The 20,728-nt window shown below is 47.3% G+C and overlaps 1 protein-coding gene across 2 annotated transcripts in view; it reads right to left on the minus strand.

The window, feature by feature from the left end:
• Positions 1 to 20,728, minus strand: part of PCSK6 (proprotein convertase subtilisin/kexin type 6) — a 190,904-nt gene that overhangs the window by 66,490 nt on the left and 103,686 nt on the right. For both annotated transcript variants that reach the window (XM_047864230.1, XM_047864229.1), the window contains exons 8-11: positions 17,771 to 17,983; positions 13,891 to 13,991; positions 9,050 to 9,153; positions 7,008 to 7,125 (exon numbers count right to left, since the gene is read on the minus strand). In XM_047864230.1, the coding sequence (XP_047720186.1) occupies positions 7,008 to 7,125; positions 9,050 to 9,153; positions 13,891 to 13,991; positions 17,771 to 17,983 (536 nt within the window). The remainder of the gene's footprint in view (positions 1 to 7,007; positions 7,126 to 9,049; positions 9,154 to 13,890; positions 13,992 to 17,770; positions 17,984 to 20,728) is intronic.

Genomic DNA, 20,728 nt, shown 5'->3' on the forward strand with positions numbered 1-20,728 from the left:
AAAGGGTAATAGTGGAGTGTAGGGGGGTTAATTGGGACATTCCTGTTAGACTAAACTGTGGGAAAGCAACTTGGTCTGTTGGAGGGCACAGAGGGATCTGAACATAGAGAGTAAAAAGCTTCTGGGTCACTTTTTAGATCTATGATATGTTCTAGGATGAACGTTCTTGGCAGGATGGTCACAGAATCCCAAATAGATAGATTCTTTCATATTAGCTTACATTTCAGGTCTTCCTTAGATGAAATTGCTTTTGATTGTGAAACCACAGCACATCACTTAGGCTGGAAATACAATTTGAAAAGAAAAAGAGACTAATCCAGTACATTAATCTAGATATGCTGTTCATGATTAAGTTGTAAGGTGCTTTAATACACAGTGTTTAAATTTACGTTTATTTTCTCCCCCCCCCCCCATATGAAACAAGGGGCTAAATTAGCTGGCTTTAAACATTCCTTCCAGCTCTAAGATTCAGTCTGATGGGGAGTGAAAAAGACAATAAGATATACAGTCACTTCCCATTATTCACGATTCCGTGAAATTTGCCTAAATCAATACTTGTGCTTTTGTGATCATTTGCGGATATATGCAGAACAGCAAAATGTTTGAGCTGCCCAGATACACATGTTCCCAGTTGAGGCCAAACAAAGGCGACACTCTGTCTTTTGTTTTCAGTTCTCATTCTGTGAACAAATGTCCTTCTTGTGATCTATTTTTAGTGCCATGTTTTTCATATTTTTGTGCCTTTGGTTGGTGGCTTCATGGCTTAAAATGGCCCCCAAGCAGAGTGCTGAGGTGCTGTCTGGTTCCTAAGCATTGGACAACTGTGATGTGCCTTGCAGAGAAAACACGTGTGCTGGGTGAGCTTCATTGAGGAAGGAGTTACAGTGCTGTTGGCCTTGAGTCCAGTGTTAATGAATCAGTAATACATAGTAAATAAAATGTTTTTAAACAGAAACACACATAAAACAAGGTGATGTATGGATCAGTTGACAAAAATGCTGTGGTCAGAGGCTTGCACAAACCTAACCCTGTATTTCTCTTAGAAGCGATGGTTCTATATTTGCAAAGTCAATGTTTGTGGTGACTTCATAGAACATTAACTGAGAACTGGCTGTACTATTTGAATTCAAATACTAATTTTTAAAAAAACTATTCATTATTTTATTTTAGAGAGAGAGAGGGAGAGACAGAGTGTGAGTGGAGGAGGGGCAGAGGGGGTGAGAGAGACAGAATCTAAAGCAGGCTCCACACTCAGTGCAGAGCCTAAAGTGGGGCTTGATCCCACGACCCTGGGATCATGACCTGAGCCGACATCAAGAGTCAGCTGCTCAACTGGCTGAGCCACCCAGGTGCCCTCAAATACTAATTTTTGAAGTAAGTTGCATTTATAATTTGGGGGTAACAGGTTTGTGGCAAAAAATAAGCTTGGAATGTCAAGGGCTGTAGGATAATAGGCAGCTTACGAATATTCACCAGTGTCTCAAAGGGTGTCAGGAACCAGGACAAATATGAGGACCCAGGTATGGTCACCCACCAGAGCAGGACAGCAGAGCACGAGTTTTCCTAGGATACCAGCCATGCCCTGGTGGAAGAAGCCAGAATCAGGGGCCTCATATAGCATCTAGGAGTGCACACAATTAGATGCCCTGGAGAGAAGTGCCACGCGGGGTGTGTGGGCAACCTGCACAGTATAGACAGGGCAGACCAAAGGTCAGAGTAAGAGGGGCTTTTAGCTTTTAAAAAAGATGCCAAACCAGGCTGTGTGCCACAGCATAGAAGGGTCCTGAAGTTGGGCCGATGTGGGTCATGGCCACATGGGTACTTCATCAGGACATAGCGGCTGTGTGGCCTTGCCTGCTCGCCTAGCTAAGCTGCTGCCGACAAGACAACTGGGCCTGGCCTCTGAGATGCTGGCAACTGCTCAGGGCTGGAGGAACCTCCTACTGGCCAGGGCCAAGGTGCCTTCTGTCCTCAGGGCCAGTGTGCCCAGCCGGTTGGGGATGCAGAAGGAAGAGAAGCAAGCTCTCTCCTAGAGAACATGCAGATCACTCCTCTTGCTTTGGTCCCGCCTGAGTCCCTGTGATGTGCCCCTTCCCAGGGGGACAAGGTGGACTCTGGAGATGGGCAGCCTGGGGTGGCAACTCAGCCCCTCCACCTCTCAGCCCCAGGCTACTCCTCAACTCCTTAGGGCCTCAGTGCCTTCAATATATAAATGGGGATAAAAATAGTCCCCACACTTCACACCCTTGTTGGCTGTTTTTTGAATGTGTGAGCTCACACAGAGCACTTAGGCCAATGCCTGGCACACAGTAAGGTCCTGATCATTATCCATTATGCTTATCTATGTATTTATAGGTAGAGTTGTGATAAAGTAACCAACCGTGTGGTCTGGTTTCATGAAATACGAGAAGGAGAAATAGTATGTGGTTAATCCATAGTTAATTGTTTTTTAACGTAAGGTTTTTTTTGTTTTTGTTTTAAATTTTTTAACATTTATTTATTATTGAGAGACAGAGTGTGAGCACGGGAGGGGCAGAGAGAGAGGGAGACACAGAATCTGAAGCAGGCTCCAGGCTCTGAGCTGTCAGCACAGAGCCGGACGTGGGGCTCGAACTTACAAACCGTGAGATCATGACCTGATCCAAAGTCGGACTCCTTACCAACTGAGCCACCCAGGCGCCCCAGGCTTTTTTTTTTTTTTTTAATGTTTATTTATTTCGAAAGAGAGAGAAAGAGCGTGAGCAGGGGGGAGGGGCAGAGAGAGAGAGAGAGAGAGAGAGAGAGAGAGAGAGAATCCTAAGCAGACTCTGCGCCATTAGCACACAGCCTGATGCGGGGCTCACACTCACAAACTATGAGATCATGACCTGAGACGAAATGGAGAGTCAGACGCTCAACTAACTGAGCCACCCAGGCGCCCCCATCCATAGTTAATTTTCAAACATCTATAAATATATGGTCTGGTCTATAGATAATCCTTAATATGCAAATCCTTTGGTACTGAAATATATTTTTGGGAGTGTGAGTTCTTTCGATAAAAGACAAGCCACACTACACTATAAACTCTAGATGGTAACCTTCCAAACCTATTAAAGCAAAAGATGAGTACATAACATCTTAGTGCTTTAAGAGATTCTGCTATTTTTGCTGTCTTTCCAGAAGGAGTAGAGAGTCAGGGATGGCATAAAATGTTTCATAGCAGCCCTGAGTTTTAAAGACACAAAGAAGTGCTGGCTTAGAAACATCCTAAGGGTCAAATAAGATATTTACTAGCTGGGCCTTTTATTTTTTTGTTTCATTCACGGGAATTATACTGAACTTGATTTTCTTTTTTGCTTTTAGAAAGGTTATAAAAATATCAATTTTGTCCTACTCTAATCTGACACACAGATTTTTAAAAATGTTTTTATTTACTTATTGAGAGGGGGGGGGGAAAGAGCGCAAGCAGGGAAGGGGCAGAGAGAGAGAGGCAGGGAGAAAGACGGAGATAGAGAATCCCAAGCAGGTTTAGCACTGTCAGCGCAGAGCTTGATTCGGGGCTAGATCCCACGAACTGTGAGATCATGACCTGAGCCTAAATCAAGAGTCAGACACTTAACTGACTGTGCCATGCAGGTGCCCCAGACACAAAGACTGTTAAATAATTTTGCATGAGCAATGTCACAGGTCATGGTCCTCTGTACCTTCCTTTAACGGAAGAAAAGTCCTAACCATTTGTGCCCAAGACTAAGCAAGGATCTCTCCTGAATGTGTTCGAATGTCAAAAGTCATTCTCTTTTGCAAAAGTAGCTGTCAAGTTCAAGTGATTTCCCCCTTGTTCTTAGATTTAGATTTGGCATTCATTGACAGCTTTTATGATGCTCTGTGGGTGCTGGAGAGCTAAGTCAGACACCATGGTGTCTGTTTCAGGGGGGGCTCAGTCTGTTTTGGGGTGGGGGGGTGACAGTCTGTAAAGAGAGATCTGACTCAGTGAGATCTGGCTGTGCCTTGGAGCAGGAGGCCTGGCCCCTCTCATTTCTTACCACCCCCACCCCTGCGGTCCCCTCTCTCCTGGCATCTCCAGGCAGGCTCCCTGACCTTCTCCATGCTCCTGGGGACTTCTTATTCTCTCTCAGGAGGGGGATATAGACAGAGACAGGCTAAATTCCCAACCCCACAGTCCCTAGATGCACTTCATTCCTGCCCAGTATGTGACCATCTACACCCAGGCCCTCTGACTCAGCACCCCATACGACAGTACTGTAGAATGGCAGATGTGGCCACAGCCCCCACTGGGACGTCCATATTTGCTCCTAATGAATACAGTTCTCTGAATTTCATCACACTAGGGCAGCCTTTCCCTTCTACCCGAGAGGAAAGAGGTAAACGTATCACTAACGTTGCACCCAGGTATGCATGGGGTGGCCAGATAAAGAGGCTCTCTCTCTTTCTCTCTCTTTCTCTTTCTCTCTCGCTTTCTGCTTTTCTCCATGGGAAAGCAGCTAAAGCCAACTTTGGGACATTCAGAGAGTCCTGGACTCCACCATGAGAAGGAGAAACCAGAATGAGGCCACAAGAGTGGACGGCTCTCTTGGTGGACAGCCGGACCATGGAGAAGGGGGACTGACAGGGAGAGGGAAACATAGGTATGTGGGAACATTTCCTTTTCATTTGTAAGCCAAGTGATTCCAGCAGCTTGGGCAAAGCTAGACAAGAACCCTCATGAGAGAAGTTGGCCATAACCTTCAGGGGTGCTTAGTGGCCCTGATTCAAGAGACCCTGACAGGTAAGCTGGAGCTCTCTGCCAGGAGACAAAGCCCAAAGGTCCCTTCCACATAGTAATATTTCTCTCTCTCTCCTTCTCTCTAAATCTCCCCCTCTCCCTCTCTCTTCTCTCTTTCTCTATCTGGAGGCCCTTATCTCCTTGGGAACAGTTGAGAGTGCAGTTAAGCAAGTGCTTTGGGATCGCCACTTGGCTGAAAAGTCTAGAAAGAGCCTGAAACCGCTACACGTAAAGATGACCTTTCTTCAGAAACAGAAGTCTGATTCTTCCCCTCTGTTGGAATTCTCAGAGTCCTTTCTTCCCTCAAAGGACAGGAACAATGTCACACTGTATGTTTTGGCTGTTTCCCTCAACCTATGCTGTCTAGACTCTGTGTGCTTTCATTTAAAAAACAAAATAAAATAAAAATAAAAACAACCCTTCGCCACCTAGGCACCACTCTACCATCTTAAAACTATTTCTGGCAGGAGAAGAATGCTTCATTCAGGAGCCGCCCTGATGGGGAGACCCGTGGGAGAGAAGTAAGCCTGGACGCAGTGGCCTCGCAGAGCAGGACCCAGCTCCCAGGTGCCCAGCGTCACCTGACCTGGAGTCTGATTCCCCACATGCCGGGCATTTTCCAACAGGCAAAACAAAAGAAAGCAAAAGGCCTTCTTTATCTCAGAGAACCTCTCGCTTTCTTCTGAATTGACAGGCTAAGGCTGCCCAGATCTGGAAAATTATGCTTTAAGATGTCAAGATTGAGACCTGCCGCTGGCCGCCTGGCCTATCAGGCCTGGGAGGGGTCACCCAAGCTGTGTCCACAGTTAGCAGCAGGACGCAGATGTAATTTCTCAAAAGAGCCTTCCATGGCTATTCATCCAACAAATACTTTCTGAATTCCTCCCGTATGCCAGGCAGTAGCGAGAAATGTTTTCCTCAACATTTTCTAGCAGAGGAACACATTATGAGAGGTAGATGCATTCTTTTTTTTTTTTTTTTTTTTGAGAGGTAGGTGCATTCAAAGAAGAGGCAGTATCAAAGGGAGTGATCTGTATTTGTTGATAAAGGAAGGGTCACTTCTGATTACTCCAACATGTCTTTTTCCAAACACGCATTTTCCCAAAGGTAATAAAATAGTTACAGCTAAGAACAAAAAAAAAAAAAAAAAAAAAAGCATTCCATTCTTTATCAGATACTGAGGTCTAGAGAAACACCATTCTCCTCCTTAAAAAGTAGAGTGGCTATGGCAGAATTCAGAAGAATCATCTGATTTATTCTCCTGATGGAGTAGGGTTCTTGCTATCTAATTTACTCTGTGGCTGTTTGGTTTTTTTTTTTTTTTAACAAAAATTCCAATGAATGAATGCATCTAATTTAGAGCAAGTCACTACAAAGGGCAGCACCGGGAGTGTCCTAACCGTGCAAGAGAGACAAAGCCAGGGTCCTACAGCTCAAGGCTTGTTAAAAAATCCTGGTGCTTTGGGGCACCTGGGTGGCTCAGTTGGTTTGAGAGTCCAACTTTGGCTCAGGTCATGATCTCGCGGTCAGTGGGTTCAAGCCCAGAGTCAGTCTTTGTGCTGATAGCTAGGAGCCTGGAGCCTGCTTTGGATTCTGTGTCTCCCTCTCTCTCTGCCCCTCCCCCACTTGTGCTCTGTCTTACTCTGTCTCTCAAAAATAAATAAGTGTTAAAAAAGTTTTAAAAAAATCCTGGTGCTTAAACCTTAGGAAGGTTAGTTATCAAGGCCAGATAAAAGTGAAGCAGAGGAAAAGCGCTCTGCGTTTTGGATAATAAGTCCCCTTCTGCAACAGAGAAGCGGGAGATACGGCCACTCCTGTTCTGGGCTGAGGAAGTCGCACTGTGGGCTGGGCTGCAGCTAGGGCTCCCAGGTGACAGAGACGACCCCCATCACAGCTGCTCCAGTGGGTAGGGCTGATCGCTGGACCGGTCAGCTCTGCTAAGTATCCTGGGTAAGAATTTCTAACACGAGGGGCCATGGGTCTGGCTCCCCACCATGGGGCAATCTGCAGCAAGAGGAGAAACCATAACTGACAGCAAAATACCTCCAAACGGTCATGAGTTAAGTGACTCCTTTCCAGCTCAACAATCCGCATGAGAAAATGCAGACACGTCTATGCACGGTCTATGCCCACCGACGTGCACGGGACTGCGTGTGTGAACACCTCCCCCTGCGGAACCTGGCAGCAGAGTCAGGTCGGCACCGACGTTCCTGAAAAGCCACGCGGTGCCTGCGCTGAGCCTCACCTGGGCCTCTTGTCTGTGGTGGCGACACACATGTGCTGGGAGGGCACCGCCGTCCACTTCTTCGCCTCCGTGACGAGGGCTTCCGCGTCCACCAAGCCAAATCCATAGAGATGGCTAACTGGAAAGACAGAGCCTTCAGACCCCGCCTCATCCTGCCCCCCAGGAATGGAGCGAGGCTCCGCGCTCACACTCCACTTGGCTCCCACGCAGGGCACCTGATCCACAACTGCCACGGGACAGACCACTTGTGTCACTCTGTGGCTGCAAGGGTGCGGGCCATCACCTGGAAGTCCCGGGCCGCAGGACCAGCCCTTCTGAGGACTGCTCCAAGATCCCAGCCACTTTACCCTCTCCCTGGTCTGTACTCCTTCAGGTCAGGGGTGCGGGCCAGCCAATGTGGCCCACTCCGGTGCTGAGTAGGAAAAGAAGTGTTTCCTACTCGGACCTATTACTTTCTTCCTGGGAGACGAGTTTGGGTTTCTGTATAGTGAAGGGACTCATCGGCACCTCGGTTCCCTGAGTCATGAACCAGAGAAGAGAAACAAAGCCTTAAACCCGTTGGTTCACGCGACCATGATGTGCAACAAACAAGAAAGCAGGGCCACGCTCATCTTTTTTGCTGTCTTCTTGGCCTGCTAACCTCCCCGGCATTTGGGGAGAGGGGCACGGTGTGCGCACTTGTGAGTTGGCCTGAGCCAGTGTTTAATTTGGCCGTGGCAGGAGAGTTTCAAAGTTTAATTTAAGAGGCAAGGTCAAGAACTAGATACAATCTATTTTCCTATTTAATTAGGCCAACATTGAAATGTAGGTCAGCTCTTGTTACAGCACACGACTACCACCAGCATTCCTGCAAAACAAAGATGCATTAGGCCTGCCTGATCAATGGCTTTCTTATTAAAAGGAATGTCCCTTGGAACTCACAATAACACCACTTGCCCTATATTTTACACATACTAGTAGTATCAGGCTTGGTGTCGAAATAGTTGGGCCTCAGCTTCAGGAAAGGAGAAGAAGTCCTCCCTAACATACCATGGCTGAATGGAAATCTTTTTCAAGCATCTCTGGTAAGAAGCCATACAAACAAAGCCAATGGCACAGTCCTATAATTATCTGCTTAAGAGGCTCCATGTATCTGGGTTACAAGCCCTGACTGCAGGTTGATTTCATGGAACCTATGTCTGTCCCAGGTTGGATCGGGGGAAGAAGCCTTGCTGTTCTAGGAGTTACTTTTATAACACAGACAGTAGTTTTATAGTTAGAAAGTAACTTACATAGCTATCTCAGGGTCCTCATTGTACACATAAGGAAACTGAGGGCCAGTTTCAAAATCGTATTGCTACTCAGGACTAAGAATGCAAGCTGCCCTTGGGTGGCACACAAATAAATATTATTTATTTATCTTAATGGTCATGGATTTGTTTGGATGTGCATTAGGAAGAAATAAAAGTACACACCAAACCTGTGTTTAACTAGATGTAATAAAGTTTCCTTTTAAAAAATATATTTTTTTGAAAGAGAGAGTGAGAGAGAAAGAGCACAAGCAGGGGAGGGGCAGAAGGAGAGAAAGAATCTTAAGTGGGCTCTACATCCAGCTTGGAGCTTGACCGGGGCTCGAGCTCACATGAGATGGTGACCTGAGTCAAAATCAAGAGTCGGAGGCTTAACTGACTGAAGCACCCAGGCGCCCCTAAAATATATTTCTTTATGTAAAAAAAAATGCAAGTCAATTTAAATAGAACTATTATACCAATACTGGTACGGGTGGTCCCTGGATGTGGGAAAAGTCATGATGTTTAGGGGACCCTGAATTCTACCGATCTTGGGTTTTTTTCCTTAAAGTCAGTGTGAGGTCCCAGAATACCATCCTTAAATCTCTAGCTACATACGTCTCACTCTTGTGACACACAATCAAGGTCATTTGGGGATTCTTTTTGAGAAGCTCCTGTCAACCCTTTTAATAGAGATTCCAGCAGGTGACCCAGTGGGCCCCCCAGGACTGGCTGACTGGTCCCCGCCCAGCCCAACAGGAGCCACCACCGCACCTTTATGACCAGCACCGTTGACTTTCCAATCATTTGCTTTCAGGTGCGCCGGCCTGGATGTCTTCACCAGCAGGTGCTGGACGTCCCTCCAGGTTAACTGGCTGCTGCAATGACACAATGACAGACCGCTGAAGTCCACACAGGTCAAAACAATGGCTTCACAGGACCATTCACTGTGGCACGACGGGAGCCAGCCCCGAGTGGGGACTTAAGGAATTCCCGAAGACTCCATTCCTCAGCAAGGGCTTATTTTATAACCTCTTTGTAAAGAATGGTTTCCAGGGATTAAATCCCAAGATAAAATAGTGCAATGGGTGACCTAAAATCCCTAGCGTTAAAAACCCAGCCCTGCTACCAAGGTGTGCCTGAGTGCTCAAGGCCTAGAGAGGAAATTGTGGCAGCGGAGAGAGGGACTTCCTTATTTTACAAGTACGAGGGGGCCTATTCTTCATCATAACAAGTAAATGGCTGTGGTGCATGACAGCATGCTTAAGCCATCATCTTCCCAGACCCTGTCGTTGTTTAGATCCACCTGCTACCAATTATAATTTGAGAGTTTAGTAATTCCCAATCTATAATATAATTGTTTTGGTTCAAAGTGGAAACATCTCATTGAAAGAACACATGCCCACTAATAAAAATGCACAGATCAGAATTTTTTGAGTCTAAGATACATGGTCCCACCTTGTTAACGCCTCTGTAACCAGGATCCATCTTACGATGATAGATGATATTCTCTCATAACCCCCTCTGTCCACAGCATTAAGACCAGATCGCAGACAGACGCTGTCTTAAATACAGTCTGCACCCCCTCCTCTTGACCAGTGCCTGCCCTAGCCCACAGTGGTTACAATGGTCTTCCGGATCACCCACTCTTTGTGCGTGCTTAAAAATATACATAACATAAAATTTACCCTCTTAACCATTTTTCTCTGTACAGTGCATGTCCTTGGTACCTTCCCATTGCTGTACATACATCACAAACCATCCATTTCCAGAGCTTTTTCATCTTCCCCAATTGGAATTCTGTCCCCATGAGACACTAACTCCTGTTTCCTCTTCCCCCCAGTCCTCTGGCAACCACCATTCTACTTTCTGTCTCTATGTACGTGACGACTCTGGGAACCTTATACAAATGGGATCCTACAGTACTTGTCGTTTTGTGACTGGCTGATTTCACTCAGAATAATGTCCTCCAGGCTCATCCATGTTGTGGCAGGTGTCAGAATTTCCTTCCTTCTTAAGGATGAATAATACTCCATTGTTTGCATAGACCACATTTTGTTTATCCATACATCTATTGAGTAGGCACTTGACTTGCTTCCTCCTTTTGGCTATTGTGAGTCACACTGCTATGAACATGGGTGTACAAAGAGTCTTCAAGTCTCTGCTTTCGGTTCTTTGGGTAGATACCCACCCTCAGAATTATAGGATCACATGGTAAATCTTCAAGTTTTTGAGGAACCACCACACTGGTTTCTACAGTGGCTGAACCATTCTATTTTTCCACCTCTTTGTCTGTTGTCCACTGGGACCTCACTGTGGTTTGAGTCTTGGGGCACAAGTAGATTCCTCTGTTGGGGCTCACTCTCCAGACACTAGCCCCAGGCTTCTGGGATTTCTCCAGCATGTTCTTGCCACTGTGCCAATGACCTCACTGGCCTCCTGGCCATGTTCCCCCAGCCATCTCCATTAGTCCAGTTTCTAGGTCTTCGCTCGGCTCTCTGCCCCATATCCACTCCCCCTCCTGAGGCCCTGTGGCCAACCTCATAGTTCAAGGGGGTTTCTGAGGCTCCATGTGGCCCAAGGCTTCATACAGGCACAGGCTTTAGAGTTCAGCCAGGGGTGGGGCCACAGCCTTTGTTACCTGTGTGGCCTGACATGTTACTACTCATGTCGGCATCCTATCAAGGATGGCTAAAGCCAGTCTACCCAGGAGTTCAGCATAGCCAGGAAGCATGAACTTCAGAGTTCAGGGCAGCACAGAATGGGTGCAGAAAAGGACATTATTGGAAATGATCATGGGGTGCCTGGGTGGCTCAATTGGTTAAGCTTCTGATTCTTGATTTTGGCTCTCATGGTTTGAGAGTTCAAGCCCCAAATCAGGCTCAGGCTCTGCACTGCCTGTGTGGAGTCTGGTTGGGATTCTCTCTCTCTCTCTCTCTCTCTCTCTCTCTCTTTCTTCCCCTCTGTCGCTCTCATGCTGTCTCTCTCTCTCTCAAAATAAATAAACTTAAAAAAAAAAAAAGGAAACCATCTCATTATAAGGACTTCCATTTTATTTTGGACTCTGGTACCAAAATCACAAATATAGTCATCTGAAAAATACAGCTAAGAAATGGCATTGAAAATGTTTTTCAACAAAGAAGGGATTGATGGAAAGTCCCAAGACTGCCACAAACCAGGATGACCTATGCACAATTCTTACACGTGCGGGTCTTTCTTCATTTTTGTTACATGCTGTCCACAGGCCCTCCCTAAACCCCTGAGGCCTTTTCCACCTGGGACGATCTGGCTTTTCCCTGACGCCTTCTACCTACAAGTGAACAGTGTTTGAAGGCAATGCCAGGCAGGTGAGCAGCAGACCTGCTCCCTGGACACGTGAGCTGGCCTTGTCTCCAATCTCCTCACCTCAGGCTTGCAGGGTCCCTTGTTACAACCCGTCCCTGCCTTGACCAGTCCTGCAGGCTTAAATGCTCAAAGCTGACACTGTTTTCAGTTCAATAAAATTCTTTTAAAAAAAATTTTTTTTTTCAACGTTTTATTTTTTATTTTTGGGACAGAGAGAGACAGAGCACGAATGGGCGAGGGGCAGAGAGAGAGGGAGACACAGAATCGGAAACAGGCTCCAGGCTCTGAGCCATCAGCCCAGAGCCCGACGTGGGGCTCGAACTCACGGACCGCGAGATCGTGACCTGGCTGAAGTCGGACGCTTAACCGACTGCGCCACCCAGGCGCCCCTCAAAAAAATTTTAAAAATATTTATTTATTTTTGAGAAAGAGATGGAGTGTGAGTGGGGGAGGGACAGAGAGAGAGGGAGACACAGAATCTGAACCAGGCTCCAGGCTCTGAGCTGTCAGCAGAGCCCGATGTGGGGCTTGAACTCACAAAATGAGATCATGACCCAAGCTGAACTCAGACACTTAACTCACTGAGCCACCCAGGCACCCTTAAGCTGATGCTGTTTTCAAGTTGCTTGACTCGCCACCTGTACTCTTCTGAGGAGCATCTAAAATACTGAGGAAGATGAGAGTTTTCATGTGTCCACAGGCCAAGTTTAATGGGACAAGCTGGCATAAATGAAGCTTGCTTTCTATTTAGCTTTGACTAACAAAATTCCTTGCATGTTTCCAATAAAGAATGGAAGGAAATATAAAACAATGAATTGCTAAGTATGTGAATGCCACTTTCCACACAAGTAAGTAATTATTTAGAGTTGTTTGCTTTTTTTTTTTTTTTTTTTTAAAGAGCCTCAGGACACAGAAGCCAGTGCTTTGGCCTGCAAATCGAAAATATTTAGTTATTCCTCTGTTAAACTGGTAGCATTTGAGTTGTATGCCCTTTTGCCTCGTAGGAATCACATGCAAACATACACAATTGTGAGGATTGAAGCAACCCAAATGTGATTTTTTGAATAATTTAAAATCTCATCTACAACTGGCAATTTCAAGTGGCTGGCATGTTCCCAGCCAGTTTTGATGCCTTAACTGAATCTGTTTTTGACACCATAATTGCATGTTCTTTCTGACCCATCCAGACACTAACAACCTAGAGTTTTTATTTGGCTTATGACAGATGAAATGTCACCATTGCATTATCAATTTATCAACTAAAGTTTATAAAGATCAGCCTGTGGCCGCCTGAAGGGGGATTCTGGTATGTGATGCAGCATGGGAGGCAGACTTGGGGTTCTGGCCCACCCAGCTCTCTGTGGCCCTACAAAGGGCAGGAGGTGGTGAGCTTTAACCAGGAAACGAAGGAGGGGCACCTGGGTGGCTCAGTCCGTTAAGCATCCGACTCTTGATTTCGGCTCAGGTCACGATCTCAAGTTTCATGAGACCGAGTTCTGCATCAGGCTCTGTGCTGATAGCATGGAGCCTGCTTGGGATTCTCTCTCTCGTGCTCTCTCTGTACCCCACTCAAAAAAAATAAAAATAAAAAAACTTAAAAATACATACTAAAAAATTTTTAAAAAGGAAAGAAGGGAAGGGATCTCTTCACGTCCCTTAAGGATGGCCTTGAAATGGAAGGAAATCCTGACCCATGCTACAACATGGATACACTCTGAGGACATTGTGCCATGTGTGCCAGTCACAAAAAGTCAATTCCTGTATGATTCCACTTATGTGAGCTGCTTAGCAGTCAAACTCATAGAGAGGAAAAGTAGAATGGCGATTGCCAGAGCTTGGGGGAGGGGTTATAGGCAGTACTACGGGCTGAATCGTGTCCTCCCAAACTCATATATTGAAGCCCTCCCTCCAATACTCAGAATGTGACTGTATTTGGAGACACAGGGTCTTTAAAGAGGTAATTAAGGTAAAACGGGATCATTAGGGTGGGCCCTAATCCAATACGACTGGGGTCCTTATACGATTGGGGTCCCTAATCCAGTATGACTGGGACCTAGATACACACATAGATGGAGGGAAGAACGCCTGAGTACACGGGGGAGAAGGCGGAGTCTCCCATTTTCTCTGCCCCTCCCCCACTTGCAATGTTTCTGACTCTCTCAAAATAAACTTAAAAAAAATGGTTAAAATGGTAAATTTTATGAGTGTTTTACTGTGTTAAAAATTTACAGAAAACAAAGGAAAAGAGGAGAAGACAAGTGGGAACTTACTTTGCTTCTAAAGCCAAGGCGATGATGCCCGCCACCATGGGGGCTGAAACCGAGGTCCCAGTGTGGCCGTCGGTACAGCGCTGGCGCAGATCCGTGGTGACCTGGGTGATAAGAGGCTAAGTCAGCTCCCAGATGTCGGAAGCTACTCAAGAGGCACTATGCATTCATATCTCTGCAGCCAAGCTTTTTTTTTTTTTTTTTAATGTTTGTTTATTTTGAGAGAGGCAGGAGGGCAGAGAGAGAGAGGGAGAGAGAGAATCCCAAGCAGGCTCTGTGCTACCAGCGCAGAGCCCGACATGGGGCTCAAACTCGGAACCGTGAGATGGTGACCTGAGCCGAAACCAAGAGTCAGATGCTTAACTGACTGAGCCACCCAGGCGCCCCTCTGCAGTCAAGCTTTGTGTCAGATACTCCCTGCTAATCTGCTTTGCTCGCATATGTAAAACACCGACCCACTGTAGGGATGAGCTAATCACAGCCTGAGAACCAGGAGACAAGGGAGATGGAATACAAACAGCTGGAAGCAAGACAAACAGCTGGAAGCCGCATAACCTCCTTGCTGCAGGTGTGCGTGCTGAGACACAAAGGTAAGACAAAATGAAACAAAGAGGGCCTTCCATGGCAGAGTCCCCATGGCGAGACCACCTGCACTAGCCCACAGGAATGACCCCCAAGTCACCCCTGACCTCAGAGCAGCTGGAAACATGCGGGGGGTGCCCAGGTGGCCCAGACAGCATCTCTGCCTTTAGTCAGAAGATCAGAGGTCAGTCATAGAAGGTCACAGATCACTCTCCACCAGGACGTCCTCCTTAGATCATTGACTGTGTCCCAAAGCACCCAATTCCATCTGTAGCAGCGGACGAACCCGGCGAGTTCTCCACCTTCACAGCGCCTGCTGTACGGGACCACAAGGCTGGCCCTTCTCCTTGGGGAGGCAAAGCTGACTCAGCAAACTGCGGGGGCCCCGCATGCCTTCCTCTGAGGCACTGACTCCCAGCTGGGTGGGGAAATTGATTCTGGGCCCCAGTAGCACACAGCCTGATTTGCCCCTTGCCTTTGAGCTGAAATGAGGAAGCAGCACCAGGGAATCACCCGATTTGGGTTGGGCTGTGCCACACCTGCTGCACTAGATGGGATTCTGGCCCTCAAGCTACTCCCCACGGGCTCTACAGATGGGACTAAGGTTGCTGATCAGCAGACCTTAAATCAGTGAGAATATCCTGGATTAGCCAGTGGGCCCAATGTAATCACAAGGGCCCCCAGAAGTGGAAGAAGGCAGAAAAATGTGTCAGAGAGATGAGGCAGAAGAGAGGCCCAAGCCATCATTGCTGGCTTTGAACACAGAAATGGAGAAACATAAACCAAGGAATGTGGGCGGCCAGGAGATGCTGAGAACAGCCCTTAGCAGACAGCCCACCAGGAAGCAGGAGCTCAGTCCTATAACCACAAGAAAGTAAATGCCGCCAACAACCTGAACGAGCACAGAATGGACTCCCCACTAGAGCCTCGGGAAGGGAACACGGCCCGGCAGGCACGTGGATTTCAGCTTCAGGGGACTCAGAACAGAGACTCCGTGGAGGCTGCTGCACTTCTGACCTCCCGAACTATGAGATAATAAATCTGTGCTGTTTAAGCTAAGTTTGGGATAGTTGGTTACGACAGCAATAGGAAACTGATAGCCTCACCAACTGCAAGCCTCTAGTAGCCGATCTGCATAGCCCTGAAGCATGAATTGCCCTAGTGCTAACAATCCAGATCCTCTCCCAAATAGAGTATCTTCCTTCTTCACGTTCCGGCTGGCCTCAATCACCCAGACAGGATCTAGCCTGTCTCTCTCTCACACACAGGAAGGATTGGACAGGAACACTGGCAGAGACTAGCCTGCTCCTCCCTCCCTGTTCAGCAGGACTGAGGCAACCTAATGTTAGGAAGGGCAGCTGAGGGTAGGGAAGTAGGGACAAGGATGCAACCTCCCTGACCCCAGGATCTTCATCTGCAAATGGGCACAATGCCACATCCTTTATAAGGTTTCTGGTGAAAGTCACAGCTGGCACCTGAAACATACTTACAATGGTGGCCCGTGAGGGAAACTGAGGGCATCTGGGCAGGAGGCCAAGCTCCCAAGAGCAGGTGAGGCCCATGAGAAAGGGCTACTGGGGAGCGAGCAGTGGGTCCTCCATACAGGAAGGAGATGGCTCAAACCAAGTCAGGCAGGTCCCCCTTTCTGAGACCAAATGTCGTGCATGGTCTGCTCATGTTCAGCGAATGAAAGAGCCAAGGAATAATTGAGTAAGAGATGCTCACGTTAGGTGTCACTCCATTTATAAAGAGTCACGTGTCAGCACCAGGCAATCCCACCCTCCAGGCAAATGCTGCCTGGCATTCACTAGAGGGCATGGATGGGACAGAGCCTTGATTTCCAGCTGACAGCAAGCTGCCAAAAGTCCAGAGCTTGGAGGTTCTCTAAGGGGACTCAGAGCAAACACTTGGCTCTAGTTGAGGTGAAAACAATAATAACAACAACAAAAAAATGCCGTCCATACTCTCAGAGAAGAATTCCAGTCCAGAGCAAGAACTGACTCACTCTCTCTTTTACCATCCTCTTAACTACACCCTTCTGACCCATGTTATGTCTCAGAGAAGGGACTTAAGAAAGAAAAAAGAATCAAGGCGTTTTGTAGCTAAGGTGTGTGCACACGCAGTATGATTAATTAAGCAAATAAAGCTGCAAGCCCTGCTCCCAGGGTTGAGAGACAGGGTCGTCCTGTAGGAAGCCTCTGGTACAAAGCGTTCAATGACCCAGTCTCCACCCCACACGCCTCCAGCCAGCAGGCCTGTTTAACAAGACTCCGGCAAGTTCGTGTTCAAATGAGGCTGGATTCCTAAACGAACAGGACACCGTGCAGAATCTCGGCCGCCTGTCCCAGGGGCACGTGCTCCAGTAGAAAAGGAAAATAAATTAATACCTTCGTTAACTAGCCCGGGCCGCTGCCAGGCTGGTGGCGGAACAGCCATGGCTGACCTTTCAACTGGTACAGAGCAAAGTGGGGAACAGGGAGCCTGTATGCTCCCGCAGAAAAACCTAAAAATAAATTTGCAAATAATTTCTCGAGATGCGATGAAGCAGCAGGAGAAATAAAAAAGATGCTAGTGAGCTTGCTTTCAAATTAAACCGTGTCTGGCCAGCTCCACGGTCTCATTTTTTAAACGTCTAAAAAGCAACTTAATGACTGTGCATTTGAATTCTGCATTAATTTCAGTTCAAAATCCTCCCCCTCTTTACTTTTCTTAAAGCAGGAAAGCCTGTAGGGAAAAACGAAACACGGATTCCACCCATATGCTAAACGGAAACACTTTTTAAAAGAGAAATCACACTGATGTCCATTGAAGTGAAAGTAACAGACAGAAAAACCAGTGCTCAATTTGAAGGGTCTGGGGCAAGTCCTTTTGTTAGGGAGAGGATGGCCTGGAAGAACACTTAGATCTCTAAAATGTTTCAGTATAAAACCAAGACTTTCCCTTCCTCTCTTTGGCACATTGAAACTGAACCGGTCAGCTGGATCCCAAGCGATGTGACCACAGAAATTTAGAGAGCTAAAAGGAGGCACAGTGCTGAGAATGCACCCCATTCTTAAATGCTATTTTTAGATCTCTGAAGCCAGAGAGGGTTTTAATCGGTATTTTGTGCAAAAATTAGAAAGGCAGGGCCTGGGGAAGGTTGCCAAGGGAGTGGGGTTTCCCTCGAGGTACAACCAGTTCGCTGATGGGGGAGGTTGGTACCCTGGGAGCCAGTACAAACTGGCCTCAGGGAAAAGAAACTTGTCCCCCAAAGGGCTGGAGGAGCAGATCCTAAGCTCTCCACCTGGCCAAGAGGACTCACAATTTTCCGCTCGTAGAACGCCCCGCTGCTGTAGGTGGTGGCCAGGGTGGACGCACACTCTTCCAGGTACCACGGCTTGTAGCCGTTCTCGGTGGTGCTGCTCACGGAGATGGTGTAGATGCTGTTGGTGTAGCCATCACAGGAACAGTGGTCCCCCTCTCTCCCGCCATTCCCAGATGCCCAGACGAAAATGGAGCCCAGGCCCTGCCGACCCTAGACAGGAAGGACAACAAGGTGTCAGTCAACCCCGGCAGCTACAACTTCGAAGAGTGGGTCTCATACCAGCCCGGAGTCCTTCCCTCGGAATGTCCCTTCCAAGGGTCTAAGAAGGATGCATTCAGGGGTGCCTGAGTGGCTCAGTCGGTTGAGCATCCAACTTCGGCTCAGGTCATGATCTCACAGTTCACGAGTTTGAGCCCCATGTCGGGCTCTGTGCTGACAGCTCAGAACCTGGAGCCTGCTTCAGATTCTGTGTCTCCTTCTTCTGTCTCTGCCCCTCCCCCACTCGTGCTCTGTCTCTCTCTTTCTCTCTTAACAGTAAATAAACATTAAAAAAAAAAAGATGCATTCAGATTGTATGATGCTACCAAGGACATGGTTCTGTGGGCCCCTGTTTTATTTTAAAGGATTCTTTTATTTTGTTAATGTTTATTTATTTTTGAGAGAGAGAGAACATGAGTAGGGGAGGAGCAGAGAGAGAGAGGGAGACACAGAATCTGAAGCAGGCTCCAGTCTCTGAGCCATTCAGCACAGAGCCCGATGTGGGGCTTGAACCCACAAAGCTTGAGATCATGACCTGAGCCAAAATAGGATGCTTAACTGACTGAGCCACCCAGGCACCCCTCCTGCTTTATTTTAATAGAACACTTCTGCCTGTGGTGACAGGCTTAATGCAGAATCACAGATTGCACTGAGGAGATGGCCCAGAAAGACCTCTCTGTTCTTCATGGGAAAATCAAGGGCCTTCAAACAAGCTGTTCTATTCCAGAGCCATGCCTGTAATTTCCATCGTAATGTCCGATCATCACAAAGAGCAGTATTACTGAGATGAAAAATTGATGGCTGAATTTATAACATTAATTTTTCTGGACTGAAAGAGCTGGTCCTGTGAGGCAGAGGGTGAATTTTCTTAAAAACCCAGTGGAAAAGGCACATGTCTTGGAGAGCAAGCTAATTTTTAAAAATTGTTTAATGTTTATTTATTTTTGAGAGACAGAGCATGAGTAGGGGAGAGGCAGAGAAAGGAGACACAGAATCCGAAGCAGGCTCCAGGCTCTGAGCTGTCAGCACAGAGCCTGATGTGGGGCTCGAACCCATGAACCATGAGATCATGACCTGTGCTGAAGTTAGATACTTCATGGTGCTCCAGAGCAAGCTAATTTTTGAGAAGAGGGGGTGGGACTGTGAATTCTGGGTGAGGACTGAACAGGTAAAAAGGGTCATGGTCCAGAATGCCCTGGCTGCTCATGGCCATCTTATGAGGGCTTCCCAGTGTCCCCGCCATGGGTCCGCATTAAAGCAGTCAGATGGTCAATGCCAGCCAAGGCCAGCGCTTCACCTGTACCTAGGTTTTTATTTTTAGGAACACATACAGGAGAGCAAGTGTTTGAGAGGCAGTGGTGGTCAGGGTAGCTTCCTGCAGCTCTGTTCCATCCCACATCCACAGAAGCAATGATTTCTGATCCAACCAAGTCACAAACACCAGCTAAAGATGAACTAATCCAAGACAGAGCTCACCATTCTGCCCAAGTGGCTGGACCCATTGGTGGTGCACTGCCAGCCCCAGAGAGCAGTGCCAACACCCATGTGGGTGAAACTGGACCCACAGGGCTGGTAACTTTGGTGTCCTTGCCGAGGACCCTTCTTTCCAAATAAGTGGGAGGAAATTGATACTTATGCCCAACAACTGGCCAATTCAAAGAAAACCTGCAACAGAATTCTGCGATCCCCACAGCGTCCAACTGAAGCCTTGCTGCTGACTCAGGGGGCATTACGCTCACTCTGAGTTCAAGTCCATCCCAGGCTGAGTAGATCCAACTACTCTGAAAGCCCCATGACGTTCCACTTTGTAGACCAAATGGACTATAGTTCTTTGCCCTTTTGTGCCTATTTGTCATGACTCTGACATTTCTTCCAGTTTCCAACCTGAGGCTCTCAACACAGTCCACAGAGGTCCCTCACGCCTACGCAATCCCGCTGCTCAAAGCTGCCTCACTCACTCCACTTTCCACATGTCCCAGGGGGGACTGTCCACATGGCCATGAGCTCCACAGAAAGGTTACTCACATTTAGCCAAAAGGTCAACCTTCTGGAAGAAAGGCACAAAGTACCTTAGAAATGGGTGTGTCTGTATGTAATTCTCTTTGAAACTAGTTCAAAGAAACGGAAATCCAAATAAAAAGGTATTTAACCCATCAGAGCCGATCTTTATTCCATGCGGATTATTTATTTATGAAACACTGTCATTTTGCTAAGTGGGGCCTATAATCTTATTGTTCCAGAAGCACAGACGATGCCTCCACACAGCATTCCTCGTACTGGAGCATGTACACAGGTCACTGGGGGCTTTGCTCCATGGCAGACTCAGACTTGGCAGGTCTAGGGGAAGCCCCAAGAGTCTGTATTTCTTTAAAATAGTTTACTTTTTTTTATTTTTAAACAATGCTTATTTATTTTGAGAAAGAGAGAGCCAGACAGTGAGCAGGGGAGGGGCAGAGAGAGAGGGAGACAGAGAATTCCAAGCAGGCTCCACTCTGTTAGTACAGAACCCGGTGTGGGGCTTGAACTCACAAACCACGAGATCAGGACTGAGCCAAAATCATGAGTCAGATGCTTAGCTGACTGAGCCACCCAGGCTTCCCAAGATTCTGTATTTCTAATGAGCTCCCAGGTGATGCCCACGTGGTTGCTTCTGGACTCCACTTTGGGTAACAAGGGCCTAAAGTGCCAAAGGCATAT

The sequence above is a fragment of the Prionailurus viverrinus genome, chromosome B3, assembly GCF_022837055.1.
Source record: "Prionailurus viverrinus isolate Anna chromosome B3, UM_Priviv_1.0, whole genome shotgun sequence".
In the NCBI taxonomy this organism is placed as follows: Eukaryota; Metazoa; Chordata; class Mammalia; order Carnivora; family Felidae; genus Prionailurus; species Prionailurus viverrinus.